The 14,137-nt window shown below is 39.0% G+C and overlaps 1 protein-coding gene across 1 annotated transcript in view; it reads right to left on the reverse strand.

Moving 5' to 3' along the window:
- Window positions 1-14,137, reverse strand: part of ATG4B (autophagy related 4B cysteine peptidase) — a 1,090,283-nt gene that overhangs the window by 390,746 nt on the left and 685,400 nt on the right. Inside the window, exon 9 of the mRNA XM_044069567.1 lies at window positions 12,217-12,295. Coding sequence (XP_043925502.1) covers window positions 12,217-12,295 — 79 coding nt within the window. The remainder of the gene's footprint in view (window positions 1-12,216; window positions 12,296-14,137) is intronic.

Consider the following 14,137-nt stretch of genomic DNA (forward strand, 5'->3'; position numbering starts at 1 on the left):
TCAATTTCTCCAGCCTTTTTCAGGTCTCCATCCTTGAATGATATTAGCTGAGCTGCTACTTGGTCTTCAACTCATGCCTCTGTGGAGCACTACAAGTTGGACTGTATTTCTAGAGCCAGGCTTCCTTCAGTGCTTCCATCTGGAAAGGCTTCTGTCTTGAGGTCACCCAGAAATCACACAGCTGGAGAGTCTGACCCATATGTCAGATCAGATGGATTGGATGAATAGGATATGAAAGTTATGTACTCACTATATTGATGGATCCTTTCATCCCAGCCTGTCCAATACAACCCGCTCTTCTTCCCCATTGCTAACTTGTACGATATGAAGGATGTTTTTCCTGAATCAAAGACAATACAAATGCACTTAGGTTTAAGGTGTCAAACTGGATTTGAGCTAGTCAGTGAGGAGCAGGGCATTGCGGGTAAAATGTTCGGAAGGGGTCAAGGCTGGAGCACTAAACTGTCTGGATCGAATCAAACAGGGGCTCAAAGTTTTACATGACATATCAGACAGACTGGGGATGAAAGAATCTATCGTCACAGTGAGTACATAGCTTTCATTTAACTTCCTGGGTGATCACCTTCAAGGGAACATACCATCAATTACTGCAGCCTCAAAGAGCTATATGTAGAGATCAGATCTGGCTTATACAGTCTTACAAAAAGCCCATGTACCTGCTGCACAAATACCACATAAGGATGCATTTTTTAAAAAGCTTGAGGTATAACCACTACTCTTGGTTAAATGAACCTTAAGCACTGCAGCTACAATTTTAGTTTACATCAAATTCTACTATGAAAAATAATCAGTCAGCCATGTGAATAAAGTAATTCTAGAAACTTATTAAAAAACAGCTTCTTGTTTAGAGATGAAGCCAAAAACTTGACAGTCATTCCTTACAGATTTGGTTTTGTCCAAAAACTTCTTGTCGCCATCAATGCAATGCAGCAAATATTCCCCTATTTTAGAAAAGCCAGGAAGGAATACAGGTAGGCTGACAAACTGACTAAAGTTTGTTTCAGTGGCCACCTTCGGCAAAGCCTCATCTGTCGATGATTTTGCCAGTTTGTGACCTCTCCCTCATAATATTTTATTTTCTGGTAAATCACTAAGGATTACAGTCAACCAGCAATGACAGACATTAGAATTTTATATTTCTTATTCTTTAGATAATGCAAAATCTGTTATATTACTTTCTAAGTGAATTAGAGTATGATTTTGGACCTCCCCCTCCATTAATTTTGACTTTTCTCCTTAATTCTTTAGAAAATATGTTGAGGTATGTTTAGTACAAATGATGAATTAATTCACATTTACACTATAATTATGCAAATCTAGGTATGAATGATTAACAAACAACAGCTGCAGTTCAGAAACTCAAAGTAGAAGCAATGATCACCAGAAATAATTTTCTAAGAAAAAAATGTTTGTCAGTATAGTTGCACATAGTTCAAAGGGAAGAAGAGTATTTTTTCCCTACGATAAAATACAAATCTCATAGATAGAGACGATACTTGAGAAGATCCCTGGTTAAGAAAATATTTCTGAAAAGGCTTTACATACTTTTAAAGATGACAATATGTTAGAAGCCTAGGAAAATTAGAAAGAGTAGCAAGACAGTACATGAAGTCTATATAAAAAAAATCTAAGTGAGAGACTGTCTATGCAACAGAATTAGAGCTATGAAGGGATCCAAACCTTTAAAAGTAATCAGTATATAGAAAGTATCTACTCATGCATGTACGTTTTGCTACTATTGGGACTCTGGGCAAAGGTGAGTTTCTGAATTACCCTGACAGGATATGAAGAGGTCTCAGCCATTAATGGAACTAGAGAAACAAGGTAGGTAGGTAGTAAAACACAGTGAAGATCCAGATGCTTCTTTATGGAAGTATAGGTCAGAAAGTATTTAAAGGGCCTTAAATGTAGAGGGTCCTCCAGAAGGTAAGGCCTAAGCAGTTAAAATCAAACTTGTCAAAGCTAAACTTGGGATATGAGAATGACTTTGGACTTGTTCTACCTGTCTTACTGTATGTTTATTTATTTTATTTTATTTTATTTTATTTTACATTTGTTGACTGGGCTAGTCCAGCTGGATTAATGTCCATTTTCAGTGGAGGCCCGGGGAGAAAAGCTCCTGAGGTTAAAAACAATATTGGAAATACATAAGAAGACATAGTACAAGTGTAATTATACAAAGGTAAAAATGTAAAAAAAAGAACATACAAATATTATAGATTTTAACTTATCAGAACAATCCTAGCAAAACAATATAATAAGGTATGAGATCATAAAGTATATAAAAGGTAGTTTTGAACCACGGTAGATAATACACAAACTTTTATTTATTTATTTATTTATTTATTTATTTATTTTTTATGCTAAAAAGAGTTATGTAATATTTACAATATATAGGGGTAATATCTCAGTTGAAGTAGAAGATAACATCCAAGTGGATAAGAAAAGTTTATGATAGAGTTAAGGATGCCAACAGGCTAGTCTGGGTTGGTACAAGAGCAAAGCCAGAATTTGTTAAGATGTATTAAAAGTTGTTTTTTAAATAGTGGAAGAGTATGCAAAGAGGACAGATCGGATGGAAGATTGTTCTTTGGAAAAATATGGGAAATGTAAAATTATAAAGGAGTCCTTGATATAACTTCTGGAAAACAGCATCCCAGGGATGGTACCTCAGAGAAGGTATCAGAAAAAGGAGGCTGCTAAAAGGCTTTTCTTATGACAGCTAAGGATATGTGGGAAGAGACTAAATTACAGAACTGAAAAACTGAAAGCTCTTGTTTATGGATATGGATAGTAAGGTACAAGCAGTAAAAAGGTTTTAATCACTTTAATTTTATACACAGGTCAGACATATGTTAACCAGAGTAGAGGTTTTGGACAATAATTAATAGAGCTGAAGTAATTTATCTGGGAGAGGAAGAGGGAGAAAGTTAAGTGGGATAAGTTGATCCTCCTAACAAAACAAGGTGGTTTAGCATTATCTGATTTGAAGTGATAACTTAGAGTTACTCAGTTAAGGCTCATACACATAATATGAGCAGAAGATTACAACTCAAAGTGGAACGAGGTGATGATGAAACAAGGTAAGGGGGTTCAGAAATAAGAAGGGAGGAGATTTTGGATGCAGATCATTAGGCAGGACAGTATCAACCATAAAGATTATTACATTCATAAAGTTGCAGAAAGTATTATGAGAACTAAGACAACATGGAAATCAGAAAGGAGATTTTGGCAATAGAGTTGACAGCAAGCAGGTGTACATAAAATAGATAAGAACTGGCTAGACTTTACTGGAGAATACTGGCAAAGAAACCAAGTTACTGGGAGCAAATAACTAGAGAGAAAGGTAATACAGTAGGATAAGGCCAATAAGAAATTTAGATTGCAGGTTACAGACTGTCTTCCCTACCAGGGACTGACATCAGAGTATCATCATAGGTTCATAGGTAGGTACTAGGCTACTGGCCCTAGGGCCTATACAAGCCTAGCCAAAAATGTACCCTGGCTTTCGCCACCCAAGAAAATTATTTTCCTGTGCCCCTGTCAAGCAGAACCACAGAAGTGATCTCCGGGGTGAATTTCCTATTACCCATCCAATCATCAAGATTTTTCTTGAAGAGTGCATATGAGGACCTCTGTTTGACATACATAGGTAGTCTGTTCCAGAGTATGGGAAGTCTCTGGGACAGGAATCTATCCCTCCAGCATGTTCTGTTTATTGTGGTGACAAGGTTTAGGTCCCTAGAGCGTGTAGCTCGGAGGGATTGGGATTTCTTTAAGTGGCGCATGTCCAACAGCTCTGGGTTTGACATAGCTTTGTATGTTAGGCAGAGATCGCCTCTGAGTAGGCGATATGCGACAGAGTAAAGCTGGAGTTTTTTGAGACGGTCTGCGTAAGACATCTGTTTGAGGCCAGTAATCCTCTTTGTGAGGTATCTTTGTGGCCTTTCCAGTTGTTGTAGATGTCTTGTGAGGTACATACAAAAAGGGGCGTTGTACTCTATAATGGGTCTAATGAGTGATGAGTAGAGGGGAACAATGACCTCTTTTTTTCTGGATGAGAAACCTTTTGTGATGAGGTGTGCCATGTAGAAGGATTTCCTGACCACTTTGGTGATGTGATTATCAAAGGAGAGACTACTGTCCACCTGTGTCCCAAGGTCTCTTATCACACTTTCGGTGTTAAGTAGACTACTGCCTATGTGGTAGTTCATGGGTACAGAATTTTTACCAAAGGGGATGACAATGTACTTTTTGGCATTGAGCTTGAGACCATGTCTTTGACACCAGGCATCTGTCTTAGTGAGGCCCTTTTGTAGGATGTCCACATTGTTAGGAGTTTCAGTTATGGCTTCTAGTTTGCAGTCATCTGCGAATTTAGTTAGCCAAAGACCTTCTGTGTTCGCCTGTACTTCAGAGACGTAGATACCAAACACGAGAGGACCCAGGACTGAACCCTGTGGTACTCCACTTGTCACTGGTCTGAAGTCAGATTTGGAGTCTGCTACTTTCACAGTGTGGGTTCTTTCAGTAAGCCAGTTGGCAACCCATCTTGTGACATAGGGATTTATACCTAGTTTAGTGAGTTTATCTATAATTCTAGAGTGAGTGATGGTGTTGAACGCCTTGGCGAGATCTAGATAGGCTGTGTGAACCACCTTTCCCTCATCTATGGCTTTGGTGACTACTTCAAAGAAGTCTATCAGATTTAGGAGACATGATCTGCCTTTTACAAACCCAAACTGTGTGGGGTCCAGGGTTTGGAGATCTCCAATGTCTTTGTTTATGAGTTCCATGATGATACATTCCATGGCCTTGCAGACTAGGCTCGTCAGGCTAATGGGGCGATAGTTCCCGGGGTCTGTTGTGGCCCCCCCCCTTTGTGGAGTGGGATAACTGTCATGGTGCGTCATTCAATGGGCACAAAGCCTGAGGTGAGGCTATGATTGAACATGGAACTTAGGTGGGGTGCCAGTTCATTCTGTAGTTCATGTAGAAGGCAGCCTGGGATGTTGTCAGGTCCCATGGATGCTGTGATCTTGGCTTTGGAGAGTGAAGTTTTTACCTGTGCAGCCGTGATTACAGGAACTTTGCATTCTTCCGGTATAAAGATGGGCCCTTTAGGGGGTGAGAGGGGGGTAAAGTTAGCACTGAACCTATCTGCCAGGATGTTGGCAATATCAGTTGGTTCTTTATATTTAGTGCCATTGTGCTGTAACTCGGAGCAGATCTGAGTGTTGCCATTGAGATTTTTGACATAGCTATAGAATGCTTTGTGGTTGTCTTTAGAATCAGTGGCAATTTTGTTTTCATAACTAGCTTTGGAGGATTTTATGAGGGATCTCAGCTTCTTACTGAGGTTGACCAGGGAGTTCCTCCAATCGTGGGATTTTACTCTTCTTTGCAACAGTTTCTTTCTTCTGTTGTAGAGTTTGTTTATGGCAGGGGACCAACAGATTGGTTTCCTTTTTTTGGAGGATAGCATCTTGGTTCTGTTAGGGATAGCATGATCCATGCACTCGTGTAAGTGCTTAAAATGTGCATTTGTGTAGGATTCAGCAGTCGTACCTCTATTGTCCATCTGCATGGGTGCATCCATCTGCATCCATGTGCATCCATCTGATCCATGTCCATCTGCATCAAAAAGAAAAGGGAGGGAGTCCTAAGTTTTTAGCTGAATCTAGAAGAGAAGCTGCTGTTAAAAAATGATATTTTGTAGGGCATGTAAAATACTGAATGAAAACTATAAGAATCAATTAGAGGATGTTAGAAAATAGAATGGAAAAGTAATTTACAAGGGAACAATGGAAGGACATATTAGGACTCCCAAGCATGCAACAAAGTCCAGAAGGTTTAAGATTTTTGAATGGAAACTTTCACATGTATTTTTATAGCCAGAGCAGACTTCAAATAATTTTTTCTCAGGGAGAAAGCAAACACTTGAGGTTTGATGAGGAAGAAAGTGGTAACCTTGAGTGTAATGAACTGGCATATTTTAAAAATTCCCATGCAGAGTATTCTGTCAGACTCCTGTTAGAAATACTGGGGGAGTAAATGGCTATAACAATGGAAATTATTCTTTTCAGCTGGGACACATGATCTGAAACTATCCAGACACAGTAAGGCCTTATTAAGTTTAATTCTATTGGCGACAAAAAAAATAATTACTAGAAAATGTAAATCAATATCTAAATCAACTGCATTTCAAATATTGGATATTTAAAAAAGATGAAACAACTGGAAGTTGGATTTAAGAAAAGCGAAGGAGCAAATTACATAGAAACAAATGTATTTTGTGGGAACAATACATGCAGAATAAAGTTCAGGTAAGGCAGAAACTGAGCTATTTATGTAAAGTTGGGCTGAGTGACAATTATTATAAAGAATAAAGAACGAAAATATGCTCGGATGACTCGCTCGTTGCTTTACAAACCTGCAGCCTGTCTCTCCCTGTCTATCCTCATATCCCTTTACAGACCTTCATGATCTCTTCGTAGCACTGACCAACAGCTACTTGATACCTACAAACCTAACAAAACAATAGGAAGACTACTTTACAAATGCTCTATTTCTCAAATTTGGAATAACCTCCCTACCAATATACATTTTATCCAAACTTTTTTTAATTTCAAAAGAGAATTGAAGAGTGACCTTGCTAACTCTCCCTCCTACACCTCTCACCACCCTACCTAACTTTTTTTCAGTGTTTTTCCTCTCCTGATCTAATAATAATGCTTATTAATTCCAACACTGTGGTTCCTCAGCTGTACCGGTGACCTACTTTACCAAATTCTCATCTTTTCTCTACCTTAACTACTACACCTCCCACTCTCCTTCTCACTCTTTATGCATTTGATTTCTCCTAAACTTCATTTCCCTCCCCTTTACCTCTAACCCTCTATTTAATACTTCCTCCTCTCTCCTTGCTCTGTTTTTTTCTTTAAAATGACCTATTGTTTAACCTACAGGTTTGTACCTACTGTTGTCTTAGCTGTTTGTCTTTCTAGAATTTTCATGATTGCTTGATCTGTTGTACTCTTTCTGCACAAACAGTATGAATGTATATATTTTATTATGTTCAAATTCATATAATTGTCAACTTTTTTTTCATTTGTATCCTTGTGTGGAGCTTTTCTTCTTGGGTATCCACTGAAAATGGGCTACCTGCCCAGTGGACTAACCCGGTTAATAAAAGATAAATACATAAATGTAATGTATAATGTATGTAAATGAAAAAATGTTAATACAGTCTGCTTTATTTTCTAGTAATGTATGTGCACTTATGTTTGATGTGATAATTTAATAAAGGTGTTGAGAAAAAAGACAAAAATAGGTTGCTTAACTGCTGTTTATTGGTAATGTACAGCAGTCACAACATGGTTTCCCCTAGTGACTGAAGAGTTTCTGTGCAATTGACAGGTGGAGGGCTACTTCTGAGGTATCATCAGAGACTGTAACTGCGCCCTGCAGAACTTACTTCCCAGGAATGAGGTTGGCAATCAAAAAGTAGCTTGTTGGTATAGCCCATTCCCAATACCTTCACTATTCTGTGACAGAAAAGGTGGGAGTGAATTCCCTCTTACTTGTGTATATACAAAATCAGTTCCATGTTGTTGGCATGGATGGCTATCAAACTTTGGGGCAAGAAGACCAGAAAGGTCCGAAAGCACAGAACTGCCATTATCTTCAAAATACTGAGGTGCAAACTGGTTTTAAACTGTGACTATACAATATGGACAGTCTACACTTGCCAAAGCTCCCTCCACCCTAGTCAGAGATGTCTGTGGTGACTGCCACTGCCACTACAGGAGTAGGAACTTGGAATGGTCTGCCAGAGTTAGGTTTGCAGCACAAAGTCACTGTCAAAGCCAACTGAATAATTTGAGAGACCAAGTTTTATAACAGAAGGATCTATTTCCCTGCTATTTATGTTAATACACTTGGACTTCTACCTATACTTGTTTCATTTGTATTCTAATCTCTTCTTCTCTTGGGTGATACTGGAATTTGTCATGTGTAATCAGTGCTCTAGTCTGGTTAACAAATGTTAAATAAATAAAAAAAAATCCCATCCATGGGAACATATGCTATGAAGATTAGTTCATCCATAATTTTGAGAGGCAAAGCAGAGCAGCTAGAAGCCAGTAACCCAGGTAAAGAAACATCTTCACCCCTTACAGCCTCTGGTTTGTTGCAGTTATGGAAATATATCTTGTAAACATCCTGAGAACTGAGAAGAGACTGAATGGCAGAGTTTGGATTTGATAATGTTTGCTTCCTATATGGAAGTGCAACAACCTTCTGAACTCTTTGGCAATCCACTTTCCTGATAGGCAGAGAAAGATGGACTGTACCATAACCACATGAAGAGTTTCTTTACGGATGCATTTATTTAATCTTTTCAGGTCTACTACGGGCCCAAGACCATTTGTAACTTTTTATGTACCAAAAAGAACTTAAGAAAATAAGCTAAACCTTTCTGGTCTGATACAACCTCTTGGATGGCTTTTTTCTTTATGAAGTTTAGCACTATGTCTCCTGCAGCACTCTTTTGATGGGGTAGGATATCTGGCAAGGGAGAAGAAAGTGAGGCTGGAGAGGAGTGCAAAAAGGGTTTGCATAGTTTGTGGATACTACTGTCCATGCCTACTTGTACTGCATGATGGCTAGCCACAGCTGAAAGTGGAGGGACAGATGACACCCAACTACTTCTAATACTGGACAGCCAAGCAAGGTCTCTAGGTTTCTGGTGTTGTCTTTCTAAAAGAGGACTGCTGTACTTCTACAGTTGACAACTTTTCCTGCCTTTAGGCTGGTGATGACTGTGAAAGTTACCATGACTACACTGGTTCTTTCCAGACTTCTGGTTGTTTTGCTGCAGATGGCCACATCAAAACCATGCCTGAGGAAGGCTTTGTTACTTCCTAGAAAAGATGTGATGCACAGTCCGAAGTTTTACATCAAAAGTATAAAGGTTTTGCCTTCAGTTTCCATGTTTTCCAAGTGAGTTTCAAAGTTTGGGCCAAAAAGAGCAAACTTTTTAAAAGGAGCACAACTGAATTTTGTGCACTCAACAAAATCAATCAGGTGCAGCCAGGCATTGCATGAAAGAATAACACTGATGCCTACCACCTGAACTGCATCACCAGCAGGAGTGTCTTCAAGTTTCATGGTGATGCTTGCAACTGATGATGTGACTGCTAAGTGGGACTTCAATTTGAGTTTAAGCTGCCAACGCAGGAAACTCATCCAGTGACTGGCTCATTTCATCAGCCAGCTCTCAATGGAATGTTAACTGATGAGATAAATAATTTACCACCTTCAATGCAAATATTGAGGATGCATAAATATGCTTCTCAAATCCGTCAATGGCCCTTGATTTCTTATCTTAGGTTAGGACAGCAGGGCTTTGTGGGATAGGAACCCTTTCATAGGTAGTAAAAACCAAAATGGAATCAGATTTGGGAGTCTCAATCCAGCTTTGATCTCCTTGTGACACGTGTTACTACATTAGTATTTTTCCATGCATCCATAAACACCAGGTGAACCATTTTGTCCACAGGAGGGACAACTAAGAAGGACGCTGAGGGGTCCTGAAAACCTGCTGCGTGATAATTTGAACAGAATCATGTGGTCTTTGTGCTATACCATTAGCTGCCTCACCATCTCAAGTCCACTCTCAAAGGTGGTGTCATCTCAAAGGAAGGATTCTACATTCTCTTTATCCTCTATATTTGTGGTGGCAATCTCTGGAAAACAGCCCACATGCTTCTTCTTGAAAGCATGCTTCTTACCAGTCTTAAGACGTAATGGGTCCAAGGATGATGAAGAAGCTGGAAACTGACTATATATCTGGGAGTGATTCTGCAGAAAGCTCCCAGCTCCTTTGACCTGCTAACGGAAAAGGAGGATGTCCACAGGTCCACACAAAGAAGCATCTGCAATCAAGGCTGATGTTGTGAAGGGTAACGGCTCCAAGGGAGATGTATGTAGAACAGTCTGTATCAATTTTTTCACACTAGCATCAAAGCAGCACATAAGGCCAAGGACATCACCCTGCTGGCAGCGGTCAAAGCCAGTCAAGATTGGTAACATACACCAACCTAGCTGGTGCTGAGCCTGGTTCCAACTTGAAGGACCAACCAATCAAATGACCCCATGGTTGACATTGAGGGTCTCAGTGTGAAAGGCCAGAAGGCCAATCCCTTTGAGACTATAATCAACACTGACAAAATCAGTGTCTTTTTCATCCACAAAAGGCTGACCCCCCCTGACCCTGAGACCAAAGATCTCAGGGACACCAACATTACCCACCCATCAACAGATGTGGCAACAATGATAATGAAAAAGTTAACCTCGCAAATTCAAGAGTGCAGCACACTCCAAGGAATCTGTCAATGCCTAAATCAGAAACTGGTGGTTTATGTCTGGCCTCTTTGTTACTGGAATCAGAATGTGGACTGGTGAGGAAAACTGGGAAATCTAGCATAAACAATAGGTACTGAAAAAGTACCTCTAGCCATCCATGCACCAAAGAGGGAAGAAGCAACAGACATTCTTTGCTGGACTCTTGAAAATGTCTCCATTAACTTTTCATAATCAATTTCAGATGGAGGAATAGAACATCTGAAGTACCCTTCTGTAAATGGTCTTTAGCTCATACTTTTAAGCACTTCATAATCAGACAAAGATTCAAAATTTCCAGGTAACTTGATTACATCAGCAGGTCTAGCAGTAAAAGTCAATCTTTCATTGATCCAAGGTTTCTTAGGTTAAGGACCAGAAGAGGTTTCCTTAACTTTGCCAATCTTGTGTTTCTTATTTTTGTGTCTGACAACTCATACCAAGAACAGTGGCTGAGGGAGCCAGCCCCAAAGCAGTGCTCAAAATAAAGCAATGGGGTTGGGAACCAAACAATTTCAACTTTTTTTTGTCTCTAACAGAACTGAAAGTAAAGGCTTTACAAGTATCACAGACAGCAAAAAATGTTCTTCAATCAAGCAATAAACACACAAAGAATGTTTGATCTCTAGCAGTATTTTGTGACCTCACTTACACATCTTAAATGCTTTAATTTCCAATTTGACATTTCAAACATCAACAAAAGTACCAGACACAGAAAACAAATTTAGGAAAAAAGAGGATGGCAGCAGGGCAGACAACTGTAAAAAAGAAGGGTAAGACCATAAAAGTGCCAAGGCCCTAAAGAGATGCTGTTAGGTTTAGAAAAACTATTGATAAAAAGGTAAAGGCTAATTTATCAGACATGAACTGATACCTAAAATCACAGGGAAGTAAAAATGAAAAAGCTGAAAACAGAAACATACTTATATTTTTTCACGGAGCATAGTAATGTTTTTCCCAGTTAGGGGTCACCACAGCTGATCACCAGTCTGCTTATGATTGGAAGTAGATTTTTACAGTGTCAAGTTGCCAGCCTGGCACCCAGCCTTCAAAGAAGGCACACCCACTCATGCATGCACCTACCTGCATGTCTTTAAGGTTCACAAGACCACAGGGAGGACATGCAGACTCTGCACAGAAGGCGTTCCAGCCAAAGAATCGAACTGCACAGCCTCTTGCTGTGAGGTGCCAATGCTAACCGCTGCACCACCGCGGCGGCCTTCTTTTTCTCACAGAGTACAACATTTTAAAAGGTAAATGGCACTCTTCTGCTTTGACAAATTACAAAGCAGATCTAGAAAGGTAGGTCTTTTGCAGAGTTACGGGTAAAATACAGGGGCTGGTAGCCTGGGAAAGTTTCAGATACCGATCTCAATGTCTAAAGGCATAAGTACTATAGTTGACTAGCACAGCCTTCATCATAGCAGATCCATAGTTTGACAGTAATATCAGATCCTTGAAAGGATAAAATTTACATCGAACAGTTCATAAAAGGTCCTTATAAATAGAATATTTAAGATACTGGCAGAAGATCTCACTCGAACAGAATCAATAATGAGTCATGAAAAGGGAAACTACTTCAGTCAAAAACTTCTGTATTTGCAAGATGTGACAAAGGGGGGATTCAGAGGTTGTTACATGTCTAAGACTCAAGGCTACCATCTGTTCTAAAATGTTGTAGGAACTAAAAAGGGAGTAAACTTTCATAAGATTCAAGATTACTATCTCTTCTAACAGTGTCAATTAAATGAGGTAATAAAAGGAGAAAAAATTAATGCATGCAGTACTCACCTACATAGCCAATAAAATAGTGAGCACTGTTGGGCTTTCCTCCAATAACTCCTAGAGAATGCGGCAACATGAAACAATGCTATGGAAAAACAGAAAAATGGTAAAAGCACAGCAATTAACAGGAATACAAACTGAAGAGGTGCTTTAAACTAGCCCCTACTTAACAGCACATAAAGTACAAATAGGATACATTAAATCTCATTCCCAAATGTTCTATATGAATGCTAATTACTCTTGTTTTGGATATTTAACATCTAACTATCCACAGAACTGCCTACCAACCAACTGCTGGCTATGTCCAAGATCAACCAACCAACTGCAGGCTATGGCAAAGACCATGCACCAGATCTAAAAGACTACAACAGCCAACTGCCCCCCTCAGAGTCTGTTTCAAAATAACATTGTCATGGATCACCACTATGAAGAACCAGGAACATAAAACTGACCAGGTATTTCTTCTTGACAAGTCAATATTAGATATAAACCTGTACCGCTATGGAATAAATGCAGTGAGACATAAATGTAAAAGGCGTGATGGCAGGGAATGAAAAGCATGGGCACTGTTCTCAATTCAGACAACAAACACAGATGTGCGACTGTAAGCATTATATATACATACATACCACCACAACTGTTCTTGTGGTTGTTTCATATTTTTTGTCACCAAGATCCAGATTATGGAAGGAAAAATAAATAAATAAAATACAGTGTGTGGAAAATGAGCAAGGGCCTGCCTGTTGCTTTTGATGTGCATATGTTTACATAATCCTCCATTTTTATTCGTACATAAACACACACACACACACACATATATATATACACACACACACACACACACACACACACACACACACACACACACACACACACACACACACACACACACACGCATATGAATATAGAGACAGAAAGCTTGAAATACAATGAAGATGTTACTTTAGTTAAAGTACTGTGAAGTCCAAAATAAAGATAACATTTTAACTTAAAATGAAAAATAAGCATGCTTCTGCTTTACACCATGGCAGGTTACGTACAGTTCCAATCCATATAAAGTCTCTCAAAAGAAAAATTTCTTATAATCCACAGTCTTTGCTCACCAGTTGAGGTCAAGTTGACTTGTGACTCTCAGATTTATCCACAATCAATTCTCTGGTTCTTCTTGAATGCAGGCACATGCACCACTGATCTCTCTATCAATACTTGAGCATGAGTTTGTATACGGTTTATGACTTTGCCGTCAGACTTTTATATTTGAGGCTTTAGTAATTCACTCGCAACTTCTATGTACTGACACTTATTTTTTAATCAAACAGAGCTTCATCCACTGTCTGCAGCACTCTGTAAATGCACAAAGTTAGCCTGAATCTGAAACTGACTTCTCTTCTGCCTTACGAGTTTCAGTATGAGGTCACTTTGATTTTGTTTTTCAAGTTATAAACTGTTTTTATAACTCCTTAAAAATAGGCTCTTCTTTGTGGCTTGTGATGTCAATTGATTCAGTACTTTCAGGCATGTTTCACTGTCTCAATTTGTACAAAAAGTTCAGAGAATGCTTTAAGCTAATCATCAATTTCTTTGACTACTTTATTATATTACATCTATTTTGCTGGTCAAGGTTTCCCCAACAACTTTTTAAAAACTTCTGTCATTTTATTTTCATTTTCAGAATACATTTCATAGCACCCCAGCTGTCTTAGCATATCTGCTCTCCCAGTTAATGCCCTGACTTCTTCTTACAAAGTTATATAATGTTGGGAGAATTTCTCATTTACTTTCTCTTGCTTCTGGTTAGCTCTTTGCTGCATAACCAGATTTCCTCAAATGCTCTCCACTACCACTTCTACAACTTCTTGTTTCTTAAACTGAAACTCTAAGTTATGCTATTCAGAACTATTTATTCCAGCTCTCCCATAACATTTAG

The sequence above is a fragment of the Protopterus annectens genome, chromosome 4.part0 (assembly GCF_019279795.1).
Source record: "Protopterus annectens isolate FY-2018-M chromosome 4.part0, PAN1.0, whole genome shotgun sequence".
Classification (NCBI taxonomy): Eukaryota; Metazoa; Chordata; order Ceratodontiformes; family Protopteridae; genus Protopterus; species Protopterus annectens.